The sequence below is a fragment of the Cinclus cinclus genome, chromosome 1, assembly GCF_963662255.1.
Source record: "Cinclus cinclus chromosome 1, bCinCin1.1, whole genome shotgun sequence".
Lineage (NCBI taxonomy): Eukaryota > Metazoa > Chordata > Aves > Passeriformes > Cinclidae > Cinclus > Cinclus cinclus.
In genome coordinates, this window is record NC_085046.1 from 109,382,568 (window position 1) to 109,407,979 (window position 25,412).

At 37.9% G+C, this 25,412-nt stretch overlaps 1 protein-coding gene across 1 annotated transcript in view; it reads left to right on the plus strand.

The window, feature by feature from the left end:
- ASXL3 (ASXL transcriptional regulator 3) overlaps positions 1–25,412 on the plus strand; it is a 121,879-nt gene that overhangs the window by 12,907 nt on the left and 83,560 nt on the right. The window contains exon 4 of the mRNA XM_062513457.1: positions 12,811–12,893. Coding sequence (XP_062369441.1) covers positions 12,811–12,893 — 83 coding nt within the window. The remainder of the gene's footprint in view (positions 1–12,810; positions 12,894–25,412) is intronic.

The window sequence follows — 25,412 nt, forward strand, 5'->3', positions numbered from 1 at the left end:
CACAGGAGCAGGCTATCCCTAGGTGCCAAAAGATTTGCCATCGGGGTAGAAGACTGGCCTGGCTGAACAGGGAGCTTTTTCTGGAACTTGGGGAGAAGAAAAAGAGTTTGTGACCTTGGCAAATAGGGGCAGACAGCTCAAGAGGAGTACAAGGATGTCATTAGGTCTTGTAGAGGGAAAACTGAATTGGTGAAAGCTCAGCTAGAACTCCATGTGGTCACTGCTGTGAATAATACAAAGTGTTTTTATAAATACGTTAATAAAAAAAGAGGGCCAAGGAAAATCTTCATCATTTGTTGGATGCAGAGGGGAACATATAACCAAGGATGAGGCAAAGGCTGAGGTACTTGATGCCTTTGCTCAGTCTTCAGCAGAAAGACCTAACATCTTCAAGGCAGCTGGACTGCTGGGCTGGTGAGCAGGGACAGGGAGCAGAAGGGGCTCCTGTGACCCAGGAGGGAGCAGAAGAGGCTCCTGTGACCCAGGAGGGAGCAGTCAGTCCCTGCTGTGCCATTGACACCCACCAGGCTGTGGGGCCAGGTGGGATCCACACCAGGGTACTGAGGGAGCTGGTGGGAGAGCCTGGCCATGCCCCAACATTTATCACCAGTCCTGGTTAACCAGGGGGGACCCAGAGAGCTGGAGGCTGGCCAGTGGGATGCTCACCTGCAAGAAGGATTGGAAGGAGGATTTGGGGAACTACAGCCTGTCAGTCTGACCTCATTGTCTGGGGAAGTCACCATCTTGTAGCACATACAGGACAACCAGGTGATCAGGCCCAGACAGAACAGGTTTAGGGAAGTAATGCCCTGCTTTACCCAGCTGATCACCCTTTTATGACCAGGTGACCCATCTACTGGATGAGGGAAAGGCTCTGGATGTTTTCTACCTGGATTTCAGTAATGCCTTCAATACTGGCTCCCTCAGCATTCTTGTGTAGAAACTGTCTGCTCGTGGCTTTGATGGGTGTACTTTTCGCTGGGTTAAAACTGGCTGGATGGCTGAGCCCAGACAGCCGTGGTGAATGGTGCTAAATTCAAATGGTGACGAGTCACCAGTGGTGTTCCCCCCAGGGCTCAGTTTTGGTGCCAGTATTGGAGCCATCCAGTTTAATATCTTTGTAAGTGATTTGGACAGGGGGATTGAGTGCTTCCTCATTGAGTTTGCAGATGACACCAAATTGGGTGGGAGTGTTGATCCTGGAGGGCAGGGAGGTTCTGCAGAGGGATCTGGACAGGCTGAATCAATGGACAAGGCTAAGTGCTAGGTCCTGCACTTCAGTCACAACCCCAGGCAGTGCCACAGGTTGGGGGAAGAGTGACTGGAAAGCAACCCAGTGGAAAAGGACCTGAGGGTGCTGGTTGACAGTGGCTAAACATGAACCAGCATGTGCCCAGGTGGCCAAAAAGGCCAATGGCATCCTGGCCTGGATCAGAAATAGCAGGATGAGGGCAGTGATTGTCCCCCTGTACTCAGCACTGGTGAGGTCATGCCTTGAATCCTGTGTTCAGTGCTGGGCCTCTCACTACAAGAAGGACATTGAGGGGCTGGAGTGCATCCAGAGAAGGGAAATGGAGCTGTTGAAGGGTCTGGAGCACGAGTGTGATGAGGAACAGCTGAAGGAGTTAGGGGTGTTTATCCTGGAGAAAATGAGGCTTAGGAGAGACCTTACTGCACTCTACAACTGCCTGAAAGGAGGCTGTAGCCAGGTGGGGGATGCTCTCCCAGGAAACCAGTGACAGGACAAGAGGAAATGGCCTTATGCTGCACCAGGGGAGGTTCAGGTTGGACAGTGTGAAGAAATTTTTCACTGAAATATCTTTAAGCATTTAAATGGACTGCCCAGGAAAGTGGTGGAGTCACCATCCCTGAAAGTGTTCAAAAATTGCTGGATGTGGCAGTCAGTGCTGTGGTCTAGTTGACAAGGTAGTGTTTGGTCAAATGTTGTACTCAACGATCTTAGAGGTCTTTTCCAACCTCAGTGATTCTGTGATTCTGATTGTTTCAAAGGTAGAGTATGATGTCAGTAGTTACACCAGAAACCCAAGCTGAGGCACTATAATTTTTCCCTACAGCTAAAATAGATTATTCTTCCATACAGCTAAAATATATTAGTGTCAACTTCTGAAACATTAAATATAAATTTATATACCTAAACCCCATAGACTTTTTGAATTTATTTGCGAGTAGCATTTTCTAGAGCTGGCAATTTTTTGTCCTACATTTGCTGAGGAGATGTGACATTGGGAAAATTCAGATCTTCCTGTTGTTTCTCATAGAAGAAGCAAAGAACCCATGACAGAATATAATGTATAACGTGTTTTACTCCCTTTTTGTTTGCTTTTCTTGGGTTACAGTTAGCATCCTGTAAGATAACAGTTCCTCTGTTCACTGTATAGTGAGGGGTCTTAGGATAAGAAATGTACAATGATTTCTAGGGACCCCTAGAAATAGAAGCTTGTCTTGAACAGGAAGCCCAACTTTATCAGAAGTTTCTGCATTTATATTCCCTTTTAAAATCTTCTGTGATTCCCCTCTGTTGACCAATTACTTTGCTGTAATTCTGGTGTTTGGTGGTGGTAGTTGAATGATGTGTGTGGCTTATGGCCATTTCACTTTGTAACCTGGTCAGTCCAGTCCAGCTTGACTTGGAGGGGTCAGCCAGTCTTGCAGCTTGAAATAATTTCTTTAGGCAGAGTCAGGAGTTTGGAACCTTCACAACTGCAAATTATACTGAACAGTGTCAGGTTGTACTCGCACAGGGAAAGACATGTTCTGTATTTTGTTTTGAGATCTGATTGCAAACTGTTGGTTTAACAATCAGCATTTTGTCTCTTCATGAACTCCAGCCTTGAATTCACTGTTCACTTTTCTCCTTTATAGACTGGAGGTCCTATTGAATTTGTTCACCTGTGCCAAGTGATTGCTCCTATTGGTTTTAATCTCTAAGGAAAATCAGCATCCAGCTGGTAGACAGTTGTACTGATGAGGACCCATTGATTTTTGTCTCCTATCCACTTACCATCAATAAGAAATGTCCTTAGCTTTCACAATACTTTTTCCCTGCCATAATGTTGCCCTGTTACCTGACTGTCAAGGCTGGTCTCAGTTGCTGTTCACGTTGAATGTGGATGTGATTAACAGCCTGATAAAAATGTTTAAGTCAATATTTGAGAAGCCTAGATAAAGATAACACTTTATCATGAGAGCTTTTTAATAATGTGTTCTGTTTGATGTACACCAATGGTAGGGAATTGCTGTTTTTTAACAAAAAAACCCTTTTTTATCCAGGGATTTTTTGATTAAGCAGTATTTAGAAAAGGAGATTTAAGAAAATGAAGAATGTTCATGTTCTGGTTTGTAGGAAAAATGATTCTTTCCTTTTTTACAGAACTTTTGCTTATCATGTTGGTGGGTTTTTTTTGGTTTGGTTTGTTGTTTTGTTGTTCTTTCACTTTTTTACAGTGTTATTTAAAGTATTTTTTTCCATAAGAAGTAGTGAGCAGCATGTAAACAAAAAATTCTGTTTGCATTTCTCGAAAGTGATAAGCTTTTGAAAAATTACTACCTTCAGTTTAGGATGGTCAGATTATTTTACAAGGTCCCTGGGAAGAGGTGAGCACGTAACTTCTCAAATCTTGAGGAAAGTTGTTTATGCATCTTACACAAACTTAGATACAGAGCCATTATATACTCTTACTAATCTGCCTGTGTTGTGACAAATGTTTCTTGGTAATAGTTGTTAAATAGCGTGTTTTTTAAACCTTTAAACAGATGCTACCAAAAATTGATATAAACCAGCAGTATGGACTTCAGTTTTACAATAAATGTGTTTGAGAGGACAAGTGTGGGTGGGCTTAGGTGGTGAGTTGGGGGAAGGGACTGTGTGGAAGCACTGCTAAGAAGGATTGAACAAATAAATGACACAAAGTGGATATGAGTTAGTGAGCTGCAGAATACTCTCCTATTTTTGAAAATCTTAGATGACTAATTGTCAACCGTGCCATATGTAAGTAACGTGGGCTTCCAAACTTGTGGCAATTAAAACTGCTTAGCAACCCACTCCAGCCCTGTATTATATTCTGTGTACAAGTCAGTACTGAAGACTAATCTTTTATGACATTAATCGTCTCACAAGGAGAGATAGAATAAATCACAGTAGCCCTTCCTCTCTTCACTCCTGAAGATAAATGCCATAACACGATGGCTGATCTTTGTTATGACACTAACCATTATATATTTAACAGAGATAGCAAAATCTCCCTGACAGCTAACAAAAGAATTCTCTCTTTATACATTCTTTGAGAAGGCTGTATTTCTTTAGTTCAAAAACATGACTTATATCTATTCTCAGAGCAATTTAAGCAGTAGATCTGAATGGTGCCAGTGAACTGTACTCTGTGCATAATGATGTCATGATTCAGACTAATAAAACCTGATGTGAAATAATTGTGAAGACTTGGAAGGAAAAAAAAGGTACTTAACGTGCAAGGACTCTTAACTCTGCTCTTTTCTATTGTCTGTTTGGGCAAGAAGGAATATTCTCCTATTTAAAACAAACAACACTTCTTCTTCCTCCCCAAAACCAAGCCATTGGTTTTGGATTAAAATTTTTCATTTTGTGAAAATTTTAGTTTGCTGTTTTCATTTTGTGGAAATTTTGGTTTTCCATTTTCATTTAGTACTTGAAGAGGTGGACCAGGGAACTTAAAGAACTGAAAGTAGATTTCTGTTGTGTCTGTGATTGCAAGGGACTTCTATTTTTTCCAGCTTTATCACTTGCTGTACATCTCTCAGGAATTTAATTCTGTGTTTTCCATGCATTAGGCACATTGTAGTATTTCTTTCTGGGATACATTTATAAAGAAGGATTCTTAGTTATGTTCTACATGTCCATTTACTTGTTGTTTTGAAGGGTGTATCATCCTATGAGTGATGCACAGTCCAGACAAAGGAGTAGTGAAATTTATGGACTTCTCTTCTGAGGTTAAGAGGATCAGTGTGACTTATCCTGGTTGTTCACCAAAACATCAAAATATGCTGTAAATTTCAAGAGCTAGTTTCTTGCCATTTATCCCACACAATTAAAATGGAAGTATAATTTTTATGGTTTTATATTTGCTCTCATTAGACATTCTGTAAACATAAATAGATTCATGGTGGATCAGTGGAATCATTGTCAGTTGCAGCATTAGATGTCTCCTTTTAGTAAGTCAATTTTTCCAGGACGAAATGCTTAAAATGGTCAAAACTAATATGCAAGAATATATATGTAGAATGCGAGGTTTAAAATATTTTATTTATTTTCTGTTTTCTCTTCTGTTTTATTTTCTCATGTTTTCTTTTTTGCCTTCTAGAAATCTTAAGTCTGTATCTTTAGGACACTGTCTAACAAGATAAGCTTTGATAGTAAAGCAGTGGTAAGAAAATCAGCACAACTGTCACCTCCTGTTAAATTTGGTACATTCAGAGAGTAGCCAGTAGGAATTTTATTTCTCACATTAAAAGTAACCCTTACACATTATGCTTGCCTGAGGAAAATAAAGCGATGAAGGCTTCTGAAACAAACATATATTCATTCTCTCTGTTGATTTTTCTGTAAAGTTTTGCTCTTTGCAATTATATTTATTATCCTACTATGGTAAAATATAAGTTATGCAGCAAACCTTTCAGTGCCTCAGAAAAAAAAAATCTGTATCATATTCCAATAGAGAAAACAGCATATATGGAAACAAATGTTTCAGGTTTGGTGTTTCTTAATTTTCTAGGGGGCGTTTTGTTTCTTTAGTAGTGATGAATGCATTCAGACTGTAGTAGTTCTTTCCTCTGTTATCTGTAATGTCAAGACTGCTGACAGGCAATTGGTATCCATTCAGGTCCATTGGTTCCAGTCACCTAAGCAAGGTCTCTGTTTTGTACCAGGTAGGTGCCAAAGGAAAATTTTTATCCCTGCCACAATTAAAGGCATTTCAGGAAAATGGCCTGAATGAGTACAGATTTCAGTAACACTTTTGGATGGCAGAGCTTTTTTTGATTCCTTGTCTCTTCTCTGAATTAGTGATTTGTAGTTTTAAAAGCTTTGACCCAAGTTTTCCTGCTGGGTCAGCACTGGTGAAACTTCTACTCTAAACTAAGTAGGCAAGAGAATGTGGTTCACAAGCTGGAGGAGGTCTGCATCACAATTTGTCCTCTCACCACCTAAGAGCTACAGTGTGCTGCCAGCAAGGTACCAGTGCTGATTACCTATGCGGCCGCTTGTGTGCGGGTTTTGGGGAACCCACAGCATGAGCTGCATCTCTAGGAATGCACTCATACTGGGGGAGGGTGGAGGATATAGAAGTGTCCTCTAGGCTTGGACTGTGGTAAGGATTAGGGAAGAAAGATATTTGGATAGGGATGTAAGAAGGTGGGAGATAAGTTAGGGTTATTGCAACACCTCAAAAGATGAGAGAGTATCAGTTTGAGAGTAGGGAAAGACTGGACACAGTGAGAGGCAATGGAGTATTGCAGTAGGAAACAATGAGAGGTATAGCTTGCATGGCTAAGCAGAAACTGGCACTGAACATGGCACTATCAGAACTGAGCAGTCATTCTGGGAATCTAGGTGCTCCATTGCTTGAAGTGGAATCATTGTTAGTAACCCTGTTGCTAATAGTGGAACCCATACTGGGATGGCAATTTTCACACCATGCTTATTGGGGTATCTTTGATCCTGATCTTAGAAATTTGAAGGATTCTGTGTGCTCACTAGGTTCATCCTGCTACAGTCACACAGGTATTTATAGATCTGTCCTGACAGAGCCTATAAGGGAAACTTCCTTGTTGATTGGACAGGCTGATTGTGTTAGTAAAGAGAGAAATATAACGGTTTCCATTTTTTCCAGTGTGCTAGACCAGATCAATAAGTTATTATAATGAAAGTCAGTTGTTTAGAGCTAAAAACTTTGCCCTACATTTTCTGTTGTGATGTATGAGTCTGCTAGCAATGGTAGGATGTCACTGCACACTGCTTGTGTGTTTTAAAGGAATAGCCCAACTGTATGTTAATTTTAACTGAATTGTAATCCAATTTCTTTTGAATTCAAAATGTCCAGAGTACAGTTTATCTGGAATTTCCAAAGCTGCCTTTATATCCATTTGAAATATGACATTATAAACAAATTTTGGAAAGAAAATAAAAGTTTGACATCTTAGAACAAGCCTCAACTGATCTGGTTAAAGCAATGGCATGAACAAAGAAACTATTCAGCTTCTTTCTTGCTCTTTTCTTTCATTCAGTACTTTAGGAGATGATGATAATGCCTTATGTATCTGGCAGGTTAGCAAAGCTAGATGATTTCAGACCAACTTGCAAATTCTGTAATAGAAATTCTCTTGTGGGACACACTCGCACAGTTGTTCTCTATAGTTCATGCTAAAGGAACGGTAAAATGTTTTTCACCCAAAGAGAGCTGGGGAAAATTACTTTATGAGTGTGCTTTAAACCATTTGAGTTCCATTGGTTAGTAACATTACCTCTGAACATAGAAAAAGATGTGGACGAGCAAGTATAGACAAAACTGATGCTGAAACTTAATGTATTTCATCATATTATGGTGTTTTTAATGTGCTCCTTTGTTATTCATGTGACATATTTGTCCCTTTCCTTGCTTGGTGTTTCTTCTCTTGCTTATCTGTAGTGTCAAGTGGATTACAAGAACAAATTCATAGTGTGGAGAATGCTGAGAGTGACATGTCTTATGGAATGTACCTCCTTCTACTTAGATCTTATTATTTCCTTGTAATTTCAACTGCTGAAAGACAAAAGTCCTAACAGGAAAATTATTACTCCTGTTTCAAGTTCTTTTAATATTTTAGTACCTGGAAACCACTCTTTATCTTTCTCTTGATCACTATCAGCAAAAGTTCTGTGAATTTGAGAACTTGTGTTATAATAGGCCATAATGTACATACCCTTATATTCATCTCTCTTTTTCATGTATTGTATACCCCTCCTTGCTGTTTTTGCCTCTTCATCCACCTCTATGCACTTCCTTTCTTTCCCCTCTCTGTACCCTCCCCTCCTCTCCAAACCACTTACCCCTCTTTCTTCACACAAAGGGCTTTGAACTTTTACCAAGCCGCTGATAATTCCCCAATGTCTGAAGCTGTTAATCAGAAATGAACACAAAAGATTTGAGTGGGGCATTTCCCACAATAGAAGTCAGTCCTCCTGTTAACCTCACATAAGCAGCTGTAGAAGACAATGCTGGATTTTTTCCAGGATACTGTTATTTCTTGTACCCTGTTTGGTACTCCATCTTTCAAGTCATTAATTTAGTAATGGGTGGCTAGAAAATAATTCATATTTTCTGCTTAGGAGAAAGAAAGGTTTTGGTGGGTTTTGTTTGGTGGCTGTGATTGCTTGTTTGTTTGGTTGCTTTTTTTTGTTCTTTTATTCACCCTGCTGTCTTTGGGCATTGAAGATTGTCCATTGTGTAGTTCAGCCTGACTTGTCTTTTAGCTGATGAGTAGGAGCACTGGGAATAATTGTGCTGTTCCTCTTTCTCCTCCTCCTCAGTTTTTTAAAATAATGTTCTAAGGAGAATTGCTTCAGTTTATGACTAGTGGCTCAGCCTATTACGATAAAATGATCCTGAATTTTTTCAGCTACCTGACCTTCAGATCCCTGCCAGCAGCATCCAGAAGTGGAAGAAGCTCTGGCTGGTTTCAGACTGGTCACACAATCAGCAGCATTAACCCCACCAGGCTGATCTGCCTGCTGCTTTTGGACCACAATGCAGTATCAGAACACACTTGGTTCTTGTTTAGAACAATTATTTTCTGTCAGTGTGATAACTGATAGCTGCAGGCAAAACTTCCCACTTTCTGCAGGAATGTTTATGGGTGGCAAGAAGGCCAAATCTCTGGTTTGCCTTTCTTTACTTTGTCCCTCTGTTGTATTCTCTTCAGTGTCTAAAATGCAAATGATTGAGCAGATCTGATTCAGGTAGTCACAAGCATCTTTATATATAAATTAAACTAATAATTACATCAATTATAGAGAAGTCCTCCTCTGATTTTGTAGGTAAGCTGGGCATTCAGAATTTTTCTCTTATGCAAAGCTGAAAGTCTTCACTGTGCACTAGAGTCTTCCTACTAACAGTTCACTGGAAAGTGTTTTTCCCTGGTGTGGCAACTGATATTTTTCAAGCAGTTGTCAACACACAGATGATGATAGATGCCATGGTGAGAAAAGGAATTTGTATTTCTTCTTGTCCCATATAACTGACATGACTTTTCCAGTGAAACTGGGAATGCATGTGTTTATGGCATCTGTGTGAGGGTTTAATATCTCTGAAGTTGTGAGTTGATACCTGTAGGTGATACAAATACTACAAGTTGTCAGGCTGTTTGTTGGGAGGTTGGATTTCCACTGTGCTTGGTATGATCAGAGCCTTCTTTTCCTTGAGCTGTTAACCCGGGTTTGAATGAACACCAAGAATGTTGTCTGTGCAGTGACTACTTCTGTTCTCTTTACAATTGTCCTGATGGGTTTCACATTATTTGTCCCAATTATTTAGCGGCTGTCCCTTTTTAAGGCTGTGGTTGAATGGCAGGAATAAATAGAGCATATCTGATCCTCTTTGATAGAGGTTGCAGTCAGTGCAAACCATTCTTATGACATTGTCCTTCTTAACGAAATATATTAAAGCAGTCATGTTCTTCACGACAGTACTTTGGCATGCTTTAATTTCAGCATTATTAGTCACTGCCCATACATGATATGAGTGTTGGTGGATGGAGTGGGAGGAAGAAAAAAGATATTTAAAACAAATTAGGGCTTCCTCCCCTGATGCACATTACTATGTCTGACCAAGAAGCCTATGACTTAACTATTCCTTTTGCATTTTAGTATGTTGTTTGCCTTAAGGCACAGTTAGTTATTCAGTTTGAATTTATAATGTTATTTTTAAAAGTCTCAGAAATGCAAAAGGAATTGCAGGCTTTTTGCAGTGTTAGTGGTGAGATACAGAGGCAAGAGATACTAGTGTAATTAACAGTTCAATGTATTCATTAGCTCACAGAATCTTAAATAATACTCCGGTGATGTTTTCCATAACTGAGGGAAGAAAATTATATTATCATTGAAAGGTTTTTACAAGTAATTATTTTTATTATTGTGATAAATTGTTAGGCTAAAACTGGGGGGAGGGGGGGAGCAATGATGAGGATGGACAGTATGGTGGGAGGGGCAGAAAAAGCCCATCCTTGCTAAGGTTTTCTGCTAATTAATCTTTGTTATGATGAAAATTTAATCATGTACATAATAACAGGATTCTCAGCTTAAGCAGTGTTTAAATTGGAGAATTTATGCTTTTCAGTTAGGGAATGAACAGTTCTTTAAATAACAAGATTTAAAGGGTTAGATGAACAGAACTAAATTTGTGGGGTTTATGAGCTGCAGCCCACACTACATGTCCAGTGTCATGCAAATCCACACAATGGACAATTATTTACTCCAGCAGTTTCAGCTCTGTCTAACAGTCTGCATTTCACTTTGTCATGATACCCTGAATATGTTCACTTCATACTGTGGTATTTGAAATCTGCCCTGTGGGTTTCATTAAACTTTCTGTAGTGGTGTTATGCATCCTACTTGTTGGTTTCATTGTTGTATGGTGAAGATGATCTTCCATATCCGTATGCCTGGCCATTGTTTCCACAGCCAGTTCAGTGCAGCTTCCTCAGCACAAACTGTTCTCCCTTCTCTCATTGTCCAGGACAGGGTGACTTCTGATGTTTGCTTAGCGTTATTGTTTCTTTCCCATTATTGTCAAACTCTCATGGTAATACTTGGCACTTTTACTGACTTTATAGAGTAGGATGTGATGTCGTAGAGAAGGGGACAGGGCTACCCAAATTTTCTCAATTGCAGGGAGGAGCTGCCCAGGTGTGCTGAGGGGCCTGTACTCAGGAAGAGAAACAGGGAATCCTCCACAGTGAGTAACCCCACTTTCAAGTGCACAGTTTCCTTCATAGCTGTGTCCAGTACAGTGTAGTATCCTCTCCCGTCCTTTCCAGTTTGCCCTCTGGAATGTTCCCAGTTTGGTTCTCTTTTCCCTTTATTTTGGTGTATTCTCATTTTACCTTGTACTTTTTCTTCTTTCTGAAGGTTAAAGTTTCCATTTTTGTCTCTTCACACCATTAATCTTTTCTCATCCTAGTCTTAATCTTTATACGCATTGTCATTTTTCCACTGTGTCATTGTTGTTCTGTCACTAATGCATCATATAATTTCTCTTCCTTATGTGCAATGGCCCTTTTCCCAGCCCTGTGCAGTTTCTTCTGTCCTTACTCATTGCTGTACTTTTACTCTTTCCAACCTTCTCTTCTTTCTCCTTTTAAATCACCTTTTGGTTTTCCTTTCCTGATGGGTCCGTTTTGAATCTTGCCTATTGATGTACATGAGACAAGCGCAGTTCAGCTCACTGACCTTTCTCGTGCAACTTTCCCCTATACCTTTTCCTTTGTGGAGCTGAAAGATGAAGGATACAAAGCACATCTGTAACAAAGAATTGAAGGATTTGGTAAACTGTGTTGTGGCTGTGAAAGAGAACAGGAAGGAAATCAGAGCAGTAAAATGGCAGCAAAGGGCTGAGCTGGTCAAGCTGTAGTGAGTAGGCACTCTGGCTTTAGGTGAGCTGCTGAATTACAGCCCTGGCCAGCACCTTTCACAGTTGGATTTGTGTGATATGATGTGGTGGTGTCTCTAGTTCCTAGTGAGCAGGTATCCACATAGTAGTAGCTGCTTTCACAATTGCCATAATTTGGTAACTACTACAGAGAAGCTCAGGAATTAGACCAAACTGATTTCATAGTTACAGAGGGTAGAAATGCAAGTTCTGGCTGAGATATGCTGGCAAGGTGGTCTGGGAAGCTTGATTGCTGTGGCCTGTGCCTCACCTTTTCCTGCTGATTGAAGGGTTTCATTTCTACAGGGCTGTCAGTCTAGCATTTTACACAAGCAAAAGAGTGGCATAAAACTGATGGGGACAAAAAGGAAGTGGAAAATCAGAAAAAATCTTGCAAGATGGTTCTATCTGTGAAGAGGACTGAGTTACTTTGAGCTCAATTGGAAAAGGCAAAGGAGTGGAAAACTGAGTTGAACTGGAAAAATATACTGCACTCTGTCATGTAGCATCTTGTGTGCTGTGACTGTTCTGACTGCTTTATTTTTCATTGTTTTTAGAATAAAAAGACATTTTAAAATTGAAACCCCACTGTGTCGATTCTTATAGTGTCGATTCTTATACTGTCGATTCTTATAGTAGCTCCTGGTCTACAAACAGAAGGTTTTAGCCAGTTTTTTTCTGAGGTCATGGCAAAGCTAAGTGTAGAATAGTCAAATGACCTCAAAGAATTCTAAAGTAATAAAAATCAAAGAAAGTGCTAGTGGGTTTGGGGTTTTTTTGTTTTTTTTTTTTTTTTCCTTTGGCTCTTGTGTTTTATGTATTTCCCCTCATGCCCGAAAGAAAATCTGTTGCTGTGTCATAAAACCATTGCATATTCCAACTCTTTTATTTGTAACCTGGTAAGAGTTTTCCCAGGCAGATGTAGCAGATGATGTACAAAAGCAGCAAGTAAATCTTTTTCTTGCTGTAGTTTTCTGGGTTGTAGCTGGCCTTCCAGCAGACAGAGGACTTCAGTCTCAATACTGTCATTCCCTGCCTTTTACAAATGACTGCATAAAAACCTGCATGATCACATAACCTTTCAGATTCACAGGACAGCTGTGTCTTGTCACTTACATTTATTATTTCTTTTTAGGCATTGGAAAGGTATCCCAATTCGCCAATGACTGCAAAACAAATACTGGAAGTCATTCAGAAAGAAGGGTTAAAAGAAACAAGGTCAGTGTTTATATGTTCTATATTTCTGCTATCTCTGTGAAAATGATCTAGGGATGTTGTATAATCTTTACAAAACTTCAAGTGCTGGCTTAATTGATTTCCAGTGTCAAAGTGGGAAATACAGTTGATGGGTTTTGATTGTTAGTTCAAGGCTTTTAAAAGGGTTAGTGACTGTCTTAACTTTGTATCTTACCAAAGGAGTCTGTGGTCCAGCTCCAGTCCAGTGCCCCTAGTCTTTAGAAAGACAGTATCATTTGCTCAGACAGCCTAGTGCTGCATTTCATTTTTGCTTAAGGACTGAAGCTCATCAACGGGGTTACCTCTGCCACTGTGAGAATGGAGAAAGTGCAAGATGAGGCTTGGTGCACTTCTCACTTAGATTTATGGTCTGGAACTTAAATTGCTGTCAGGACTTGCTGGTGTTGCTTGTGATAACAAGAGATTGTGCTGATAAAGAACTGGGAATGGAAGGAAAGGGAGGTTTGAACACTGGGAGCTAGTCTGTGTCTTCGGAGTGTGGATACAATAACTGATACAGTGACTCAAACTTGCTTGATAACAGCATACTTTGGGTGTAGATTCAAGTGATAACAATTACCCTTTTAGAGGATAGATGTGTTATTCAGAGAATGTGGAAATCGATCAGTTGTCTTCCACTGCTGCCTGGTTCAGATGTACATGCAGTTTTGTTTTTTTTCTCAAAGGTGACTGTGTACTTGCTAGGTCCTCTAGTGACATTCCAGTGGAAACTTGGGCAGGAAATGAAAATAAGGAAAAACTGGTTGGCTGAGGGGAGTCTCCTACAAGATGCAATTGCCTCTTCTTCAAATATTACAGTAACATTCTATGGTTTAATAAATTAATACTTCTTGCTCTCTCAAAGCACAGGGAGACATGTGCTTTTATTTTAATTATGTTCTTCCAGTATGGAACCTAAGGTTCAGAACAAGAGAACTTCAAACTCCATGTAAAGGTAAACCAGAAGTAACCATGGGACATATTTTTACTGAATTCACTGTTGTTCCTAGAAAATAGAACAGTACACAATCTGTGTGATTGTTTGCACAGCATAACCATGCACCTCTTTATCGGCAGCCTCATAACATGCTCATAGTAGCTATATTTTGATAAACTTGCAAAAGAGATGGTATGGAAAGTGAAATTGGTTTTGCCACCTTTTGCAGATTTAAAGTGCTTTAGTTCCTGTCGAGAAATTGCTTTGAGTATATTTGGCAATGATTCCAAGGAAGCGAGGGCATGGAAACTTTTGAAAATGAATGTCCAAATGTGTTATACCACAATGATTTGCGTACAGAAACAACAAAATTGCAAGAAAACGCAGGTTTGAAAATCTGTTCTATTCAGATACTGTTTCTCACAGCAGTGAATGAATTGCTTTCTTCTTATGTCTTGTGATATGAGAATTGCCTGCGAGGGGCTCTAATGCCTGCTAATAGCATTTCTTTGTAATTTTAAAAAATTCTTGTTTTCATGGTCAGTGCATGAATAAAATTTTGAGTGGAAAACCTATGGAAAGGAATAAAGGCAGTGTTTTATATTTTGAATATAGAAAAAGTCAAAGCCCTTTTTAATTGCTGCAGAATGGATCGTAAGATAAAGATTCCTTTAAACAGGTTCCAAATAAGATGCTCTTTCATTTCTTCAGTTACTAAGGAACTGAGAATTGCAGAGAAATAGGAAAGATATTCAGATTCTTCTGATTTTTATTCATAGTATGTGCAGGTATATGTGACAGTGTAGTAGATTGCAGGATGCTGTACTTGCTCATGAGTTCTAGAAAACTTAGAGGGATAAAATTCAATGTTCTTTACACTTGAAATATTTTCATCCTAAACTCCTTAGCCTATGCATTTTGAGTTCTGCAGTAGTAAAATGAGAAAAAGCTGATTCTGTATTGATTTCTAAATATTTGGATTTTCACTTAACTTCTGATTTCATGTAGAAGTTGTATTTTTGCTGCATTTTAATATTGATTAGGGACAAACTTTTAAGAGTTACCCGAGTGCCTAACTCATAATAGGAGGCAATAAGGGGTTTGACTTCATACACAGATTTGTTGATTGGGCCTCAGTATGTCAGTAATGTTTGGTTTTCACAGTACTTGAATTTCGAATCTCATGTTTGCTTCATCCAGCTCTGCAATTTCTTTCAGTACCTTCCTGCCACTTGATGCCTTTGCTTTTACTAAAGATAGTCCTTCCTGGTCTCTCTGCTGCAGCCAGCTAAGATGAGCAAGGGATGTAAATTTATGATGTGCAGTCATCTGGCCGTAAGCAGCAGAATGGCACTAGCATATTTTATTCTGTATCTATTTGTGTATTCTTCCAAGTCTGAACTTGTGCCAGGATTATGTTACTACTCTAATACACTTTACTTATTCCTTTTTACTGATTATCATTGTCAGTAGAACCTAGGCGATTCTACATTAAGTTCCTAAAAACTCCCCTCTCTACTCTTCCATTTGTAGATGAATGAGGTTAATTGTCTTAGTCATTTTTCATATATATTGTAGCATTAATTAATCTAAAGCTTTTTGCTATGATAGTAAATCTGAAAGAATAATGTATGATTTTCAGCCATCTCATTGTCATTATGTGTAATCTTAAAAAAACCTACTGTCAGACTATTCAGCCTCTTTTACTTTTTTTTTTTACCATAAAGGCATCAAGTTGCACATTCATTTTTGTATTACTCATATAATTAAATACAAAAGGATTAACTTCCAAATTTACAAAGCAGATATATGTTAGAAAATAAACCAAAAAACTTTACTGATATACCCTGTGAGAGGTTATACACCTAGCTCATTTTTCACATCTTGGAGAAGAAACAACATATTATTGTTTCTTAAATATCTTTCTTGTTATGTTGGTTGGTTGTAAAATGGTCGGCAGGCAGGCAGTTCTTCTGCCACCTAGAAGGTGTAAAAACTTTTAAAGCAAACCTTTCAGGGACATAGAAAATGTATGGTGTTCTTCTGTGGGTGGTGGCAGGGAGGAAGAAGTATTTACTTAACATTCATATTTGTGCTGATGGTGAACAGGACAACAGACCTGGACGCTGAAATATCTTTACAAAGAAAACAGACAGCAGCTCTCTTCAGAGTACAGTATTCTGGATTTTCTGTCCTGAAAATGATTTCCCTGCCCTGCTGTAGGTTTCCAGGCTCACCACCTGCTGTCTGTACACCTTAGCTTGAGCTTTTGCTGATTCTGCTATTGAGACATAGTCAGAGTATGATCCACTCTCGCCTCAGTGCTCCTTTTTCCCTGTGCCACTGCCTCACTTGTCGTTCTCCATCTTGCATTTCTTTTGTTGCTTATTCTTGTTAAGCTCTAAAATTTCCCTTACTGAATTGTATTTAGGTTTTCTGCAGACTGTTTCTCAAATTCAGTAAAATTGCTTTAACAATGTACTCTTGTCATCCAACATGCACGCAGCATTTCCAAGCTTTAGTGTTGTCTGCTTAGTAGAACTTAATTTCTTTTTGTAGCATTGTATTTCTCTTTGCTGGTGGAAGTCCGTGAGAAACAGTGGCCAAAAACTTATTAAGTTGGGCTATATGGTACCTACTGCTGCTTTTCTAGCAACAGCATCTGCTGCTATGTCCCAAAGAATCTTTTGTTATATTTTAAGTAATTTGTTCTTGAAAGCCTATGTATTATTCAACTTCTTATATGCTAATATTTCCAAATAATTTTATTTCATATTTTGGGGGAATTGAAATTCAGTTGCAGCATCTCTACTTCTTTGGACCTGTATTTTTTTCATTTTTTTTGAAGGCTAATCACTGAGTGTTTTCCATTCTTTTGGAATCACTGATATCCTTTACAAATGCTCAAAAATTGCTATTGATAATTCTGAGGCTGATCCAGTCAGCTTTAATTACCTATGGTGAATTTCAGCACATTTAGCTGATGTGAGAATAACTAATTTATTTAATTATTAATCTAATAAATTTTCCCATGTTTGTTCCTGGTGTTGGTTTTAGTAGCTGTCCAATCATACACACATTTCTGATTAGGCATTAGAACCCCTGTGCTTTGAGTGTAAGTACTCAGTGCCAACCCCTTCTTGGAAGAGCAAGTTGTTTCCTTTCCGCTGGTGTGCTTACAGAAATTTCTTTGTGCATGTTGTGTGGGTGAAGTTTAATTTCCTGAAACCCTTTTCATCTTTTTGTGTTCTCCCTTGTTTGTGTAAAAATGAACAGTCATCCTTTCATGAATGCTCAGTGTTTTATCTGCTTCTTCTTTACAGGTTCAAGTCAACCTAGTACAGTTCCGGATGCTTTTCTGTTCCTGTATTTCTTTTCTCCTGGTTTTGTCCTCTTTTGTCATTACCTGGAAATTGCCATAGAACCAACAGAAGTAACCTGTCTGCTCCATTCTGTTTGGAGCACTTCACCTTTGTGAGGAACAGGACCAATTGAAGACCACTAAAATTATCAGGGAGATAAAAATAAGACAGAGCTGGTATGAATTAGTTGTTTGGATTAAGGAAGGAAAGATTGAATATAGGCATAGTAAATGTTCAGCTACACAAAAGATAGGACAAGAGTGAAGGAGTAAGTTATCCTGAATGTCTGTTATGGACAGAGCAAGTAATAAGGCCTTTAAATTGTAGAATGAGATTATGCCAATTAGACAGTACAAAGTTTGGATTTTTTAGGCAGGAATCGTTAATTCTTGTCACAAGCTATGGAAGAGATATTAAAGGTTGGTAGGTCTCACCACAACCCAGTGTGGCCATGTGTCTGTCAGGAAGTGCATGGATTTGGTTGATCCTGCCTTGAATTAGGGGAATGAACTAGTATATCCCTTGATCCCTGTTTTTCTATGAATTTTTCCAGAAGAGTTTCAGTTCTTGGGCCATATACATTGTTTGAGTCCAAGGGGAGAATATCCAGCCAAACTCTGATACATGCTTGATGCTAATAACCCTAGATTAAGTCTTGGCTTTTTGTAGTTCCCTTTCTCCTTTTCATGGTGAGGCTGGGAAACTGACTTGTCTGGATAAAATTAAAGCCAGAGATTCTCAGTATAAGTTAAAAGCCAATAAACTTTCAAAATGGGACAAGCTGCTTAATTTCTCAGAGTACAACTTTAGCCCACATCTATGATAGCTATTTGCTTTCCTCCTCCACTAGACTCAGGACTGTGAATGCTGGAATGGGATAATTTCATAGTGTTTTTGCCATTCAGCTTGAGTAACTGACTTCTGTATGGTCAACTAATTTGACCATGACCTTATTCTGTTCAGGTATTTCATAGAAGAGATTATAAAAGTTGCTTTGTCTCACTGTTTTCCATTTTCCAGTAGGAATCTTAAACTTCCTTCTCTTGATGTTTTTGTTGATCTTAATTTCAACTGTGGGAATCAGAGAATCAGCTGTATCTCCTCCTCTTCCTCCGTTTTCTTCTCTGCATTACTCTCTCTTTTGCTTTGCAAGACTAAGCTGTTTATTGATTTATTGTTGTGACAATAATCTTTCAGGAGACTTAAGAGATGCTTGCCACTGGCACTGGCAATAGTGCTGTTTCTTCTGCACTCCACAGTGTTGATAATATTTATCATGAATGATATCATACCATATTAAGTCTTCTGAGCATAGGAAAACAGCCCAAAGTATGACCCTAATAAATTTCAAAGACACACTTACTAGATTTACAGTCTTTGTAAAGAAATATGAAACTAGTAGGTTAGCTAGAATTAAACCCACTTTGAACTGCAGAGTGGAGTCATCAATGGAATAAAACACATGATCTGTGCAGGGTCTGTCTTTAGCTTTGAAGTTAGAGGGGACTCCTGAAAATGTTACCGTCACTTGTGAATCCTTTGATCTTTTTGACAGTGTCTCTTTAAGCCTTTGCATACTTCATCCTTAGAGCTGTTGACTTAAAAAAAAATCCCTTCTGAATGCTGCTGTTTCTGTAAATAGGCTAAATGAGCTGGCAACTGTCTTCTGTTGTTTATCATTTTCAGGTTCCTTGTTTTATTGTGTACATATAGACAGAATTTTTTACTTTCTTTCTCTGTAAAGTAATTCCAAGATGTCATTGTAATTCACAATTATTAAGTCACAGTTTTTATCTTTCACTTAAAAAAGAAAAAAAAAACAAATGCCCTGCAATTACCAAAACCACTTAAAAATTTAATTGAAAGAACCACAATTTTTGTCTTAAGGCTGTGGTTGCCAGCGGAAGAGCAGAGACAGTTAGGAGGCTTCTGTGGTTGCATATGTCTGATAGAATTTATTTGGGAGCCTCTTCAGCTGAAGGGAGTGTATTGTTTTGTCTGAAGGTAGTTATTCCCTGCAATGGACTGAAAAGAAGCCATGATGGAAAAAGAGGGAGAAAGCTATTCAGATTCTTTTGCCTGGCATTATTAGGTTGATTTTCATGCTTCTACAGATGTGGCTTTTGGCTGTAAAGCAGTGAAAGAAACAAACTTGAGTACAACCTGTCTTTCTGCATAAATTCTCTTCAGACATGTCTTTGAAATGCTGTTCTTTTCAGTGTAACAACAGACCACCTAATTTGGTAGGCAGTTCTGATAGCAGCAATTTGCCAGCTGAAAATCTCAGGCTTGCTCCTTCTTGCCTAGGCAATTCCCAGCATTGTTATGTGTGGTGTCGTTTAACCTGGTAAAAATCAGTGGGTTTTTCTATATTGCATTCCAGCACTGGAACTGTAACTTGGGTAATCACACCTCTGTCACTTCTGTAATAATTATTTCAGTTTTTGGTAGCAATGATTGATCTTAGTGATCAACCCTAAGTTTAGTGTTGTGAATTCTTGGTTGCATATTGCTGCATTGTGATTACCCTACTGTTCCAAGCTTGTCTCTATCTGGACAGCAGTAATCTCACCTTTGTATTGATTTGGAAAACTGGTTATGAGTGAGATGTAGAACAGATGTAAAATAATAAAATCTCAAGTGTTTTCCTCTCAGGGAATTGCAAATATGAAGAATTTTTTTAGTGAGTGGTGAGTCTTCCATCGGGTATACCTATATAAGATATATTTCAATATAAGACATTTTGCTACCTGAAATGTTGGGATTTTTTTTTGCCTAAGCCACCATTATCCTAATTTTTTTCTCCATATTTTAGTATTTTAGAAATTATCTGGAGACTTTTATTTCTTTTAGTGCTGCTCTTCTTTCCTTCACAAAACAGTGGAGTCTCTGTCTAGAGAGTTTAATAAACAGTCCAGTAAAATCAGTCTGCATGTCAGTGGTTTTTACAAAGTTATCTTTATAATTAAGGTGCGAATTTAATTTTGAGTTTCAGATGATAAATGGCATAGCTTAAATTGTAAGTACCTTTTGAATATGACACAGAATACTCTGGAGGATACTGTTCTTACTGATATGAGTATTAACTGAGCATATGTAAAAAGAGTGGAGACGGTAGCAAAGTAATGTTTATCAAAGCTAAATATAGAGCTAAGAATATAACCTGGTCCTTGTCTCCTCCACTCCCAGTGTCCCATCCATTAAATTGGTGCTGCCTGTGCACTATCTACTAGTTCCCATCTATATGCAGTTCTGTGTCCCATGAGTTTCTGCAAGTTGAATCTTCCTGCTTTGTCATACAGGGTCATCCACCCCATGCTCTCCAATTACCCTGATCTGCTTTCACCCTTTTTCCCTTCCTTTGCTGACTGAAACTCCATTCTGTGTGCCTGAAATTTTGTCAAGTGTTACATTGTAAGCATCTCAGTATTTATTTCATGTTCTGACTTGCGGCCTGTCAAGCATTTTTCCTTAGTTTGGTTCCAGGGCCAGTTATGAGAAAATAAAACAGTTCCATTTTTTTGCCATGTCTGGTACCTTCAACTGTGGTTTAGAAAAGTTCATATGGTTTCCTCTTTTGTCCTTAGCCCTTGATTTATCATCATACTGAAGTTTGTCCCTGCATTCTTGGGTCAACTGAAATTTTAGAACAGTCAGTTCTCTTTTCTTTAAGAGTAACATGTTGCTGTTACTTTTCTGTATGCATTTTTGCCCATTTAGTGTTCATGAATTTAGTTTCCATTTGGTACAATATTTCTCTGTTTTTGGGTGCTAAAACATGCATGGTAAACAGTGTTCCTTCTTTCATGTAAGTTATAGGAAATAGTCTTGTGTGATTTTTTTTTTTAATATTTTTTGAAGATCTGGATAAACCTTTTTTGCTTTCCATCTATTAATAGTTCTACAAAATGTATCTGCAAAGATTGGGAAAACAGATATCCAGTCTGTGTGACATACTTGTCTCTTAGGTGCCATTAAACTGTTTTTACTTTACTTGTACTATTTATGTTTCTGCTCCTTCCACACAAGCCTAATCTGTGTGTAAAGCACTGTATGAAGCTTTTTAAAGTTTGGTTGATGCTTTCTTGGTAAGTGAAAGTGATTGTTAAGTATTCAAGTTATGATACGTTATATCAAGTTATAATATTAAGAGGACATGTGAATGATTTAAAAGTTGGGGTTTTTTTACCTGTAAGGTAAAAAAATAAGGAAGACTTATGATAGTTAGGTTTTGTGATGTGATAAACTTTTCAAGTTCTAAAGATCTATATTGAAAATATTTTTCTATGTTTAAGTGCACCCAAGTCCTTCCTCTGTATCATAGCTTGATATTCTGAAATTAAAACCTCCATTAATTTAATGTTAAAGATACTAATTTTTTTAAATACAACTTGAAGTCCAACAACTTAGATGTAAAAAATAATGTATAGAAATGTAGATCTTAAAAGATTTACTAGTTTTGTGCTGTCATGATATCACTTTCTCTTAAAGGTTGTTTTATTTTGAAGTATGAGGCGGACATCATCTGTGACTAGATAATGTAAATTTGTTAGCAATTCCAGTGTTGCTTTTCATGGTGTAGTAATTCCCTTATCAATATATTCTTATGTTTAATGTGTGAATTTAAGTTGTGTTGGCTTTTTCCTATGTTGTCTCTCTCAGTGTAGACTACTGTGCAAAGAGACTGAGAAAGCAACAATGTAGTTAAGGCTGATGAAAAGAGAAACCTTCTACATTATAAATTGGTGTTACCAAAAGAGTATATTGTGTCCTATCTGTCTTCCCATATTTCTCTGAGACAGTATAACTACACTGTATGCTCAGATATTTTTTTCTTCAATGTTTTGCTATTTTGAAGAGTAATTTTGCATTAAAAATAGTGTCTCTTTTTCGAAAAGAGAAATTAAATAAAGCTATCCAAGAGACCTAAATGCATTCAAAATAATTGGATGCTCTCTGAAGTTAGATCAGGAAACTTTCACCATATCTTCAGTCCATCCTCCCAGCAGGGAAGGTGTTAGGGTTGGTTTATTTGTTTGGGGTGGAGGTTTTGGGTGGTTTGGTGGCTATTTTGTTTTGTGTACGTGTAGTGTTTCCTATAGTGTAGTGCATTAGCTTCAATTAAAAAAAAAATACTGAAGAGATGCAGTTTTCCAGTCTACAGACTGTTTTCTTTCCTTTTTTCTGAAGTCTAGCAGCAGTTGTATAAGCATGACTATGTGAAAGGTAGGTTAAGGATTAAGATTCAAGATTAAATGTGTTCTCTGATTCTACTGCCTTAATAGAGCTCTTTTGCCAGCATCACTTTAAGAGAAGCAAGGACAAAGAAGAACTTTCCAATAATAGTTGTCCATTGTTGTCCAGACACAAAATTTTCAAAAATATTCTGGGGAAACTGTGACAGAATATGTTTTTCTTTCCATCATTGTCCTAAAATTAAGATGCGCCACATATTAACACTAATGTACAGAACTAATAGACCATTGTTTTTGAAATAAAAATCTGAAGGAAGAGAGCTTTGTATCAATATGCAGTTGATATAACTAATAGACATAACTGATGCTGGTTAGGGGCAAAGTGTAAGAATCTTGTGGAGTACCCAGTAACCTTGCTCAGCTCTCTTGTGCTTGGAAAAGGCAGGACTAATCTACTGGATTTACTTCGGATAGTATTTGGACAAATACAGTTCAACACATAAGCCTGTCAGGACCAGCTGTATATATAAAAATTTCAAACACAGAAGGATACAGACACTTCAGCTAGAAGGAGTCACCTTTTGAATGTACACTCTGGTAAAATATACTTAGGAAAAGAGTTTAATCTGTTGAAGGCTTAAAACCTGCAGTGAAAATTGAAGTCTGGCTGAGAACTTGAAGACATGCCTGCGTTTAATGGATTTATGAGCTTTTGTTGCACCATACAAGTAACCTAAGAAGCTGCTTTTCCTTGCAGGTGTAGAATGAATTACTGTAGGTTTCAACTTGCCTTTGCTGATTGAGATTTATTTGTTGGGCTTGAATTTTTTTGGCATTTGTTTTGTTCTCTGTATTTCCCTATTGCATTGAAAAGTTAGTATTTAAGCCTTTTATTTATTACTGCTTTGAATTTCATTTATCCCACAGCTGACTTTTGTCTATATTTCTAAACATTCTGTCTTAAGGGACATGCACAACATCCCACAATATAGTATAATCTTCTTTATGCTATTTCTAGTATTCCATAGCAACTGAGGGGAAAGAAAAAAGACTAAACTGAACACTACAACACAGGCAATTCATTACAGATTTTCCGCTTAGTATTCAGTAAATTGTCAAGTCCTTATTTTCATCATTAGCATATTTTTCACAGAGCAGAAGCATAGCCATTTCTGGCAGACTTAAATCTGTTTTACTTGAATGTGAAAGAAGAAAACATTGTCAGGCTTTCTATGAAAGCATCATTTTCTATTAATAATTTATTTCTCTGGAAGAGTTTGCTGCGGATGTCTTTATGTTTCTATAAAGATATGGGTGTGTATGTTTCAGTCTACCTGTAATTAAACCATTCCTTAGCCGTAGGGGGAAAACCACAGAAAAATCAATGAGGCCTTTTTTGGTGTTTTTTTGGTGGATTGTGTTTTGTTTTGGTTTTTTTTTTCTGTTCATATTGCACAAGCTGAGAAGTTTACTAGCTCTCTTTCAGAGAGATTGATGGCTATGCACTGCCACATGTAATTTAAAATTTTGTAGTACATTTTAATAGAATCAAGCCTCCAAAAAACGCCTCAGAATTTCACTGTCTGAGGACAATGAAAAGGATCAAGTATAACTATCCAGAAATTTTTTTACATACGTGAATTTCTTTTCTTTATAAGGCTAGCTGATAGCAATTCCATTTTATTCCAGTCTCGTAGGTAGTCTTAATTACTATGAAATTAAATTATGTGCATCCTTGTCATTTTAAAACAATTTTAAAAATGCCTGAACATATTTTGCTTGCTTATGTACTGTCATGTGAAGTAAAAATGTTTTATTCAAGATCTGATTTTTCTTTCAGCAGTTTAGAAAGCTGTCTTCTATTTGCAATCCCAATATACTCTGCATTGGTCACCGAGTCTGTTTTATGATAGCTGTATGCTAGAACCAGTCATTGTGTGGCTGACAGATATTTACAATATTAAAAGAGAACTGGGGACCAAAATGTATACCTCAAAGGAAAGTATAAATAAAAACTTAAAAACTGCATATATGAAATTGTGTTTATGGGCTTCATCGCGTAAATAACAGCTACAGACACAGAGTCACCACTGTACATGTGCAGATGCCTTTATGTACATATAAATTGTAAATCACAGAATTATAGTCAAATACATCCTTTGCTCAGTTATTCCAAGATCTGAGTATGGGAAACAACTCAAATGATCTTCAAGAACTGTTTTGCTGTTTGCCCTGAGTAGCTAAAAGAGGACAAATTGATTTCTCCCTCATTTCCTTTGGTTTTTATTGTATTTGTAATATGAGGGAAGGAAAATGGGTTCTAGTAGCTCTCTCAAGTATGTGCTACCTCCCAGCAAATAAAAAACAAGTGCACATAGCTGAGTCACCCTATTTAGGATCTTGCAGCATCCATAGCTACTGCTGCATCATTAATGTTTCAATAAGGTTGCTTAAGATACAGTTATTTGCTATCAGAATCCATGGAGATACACCATTCAGAGATTCACTGGCATGCTTTTATATTTAATTAGCAAATAAGTGTGGGATGCAGACAACTATTCTCTCCTGCAAATGTTCCCTAATACTTGCTATTCCTTCCTTTCTTTTTTTTGATGTTACCAATGTACCTGGAGTTTTTTCTTTCTAGAGTGTTAAATACTTTAGGTAAGCATTATCAAACATGAAATCATTGTGTAAAAAAATAACATGTCCTCTACAGTGACAGCCAGGAGATTTTTGAGAAGTTATCTTAAAGTATATATGACAAGCAGGAAGCTGTTGTTTTGCTTTTATTTGTTAGTTTGTTTTGCTAAAGACTGCTTGTTTTCTATCAGGGAATTTTTCCTTGGCCAGTGAAAATTTGGCAGTTTCAAAGTGTGTCTGTACTCCTTATTGTCTGTCCCCTTCATCCAAAGCCAGCATCACTAAACCCAGTCCAGTCATGGATCTTTCTGTGTTTGTAATAGTAAACTTGCATCTAAATATCATTCAGTCAAATGATATACTG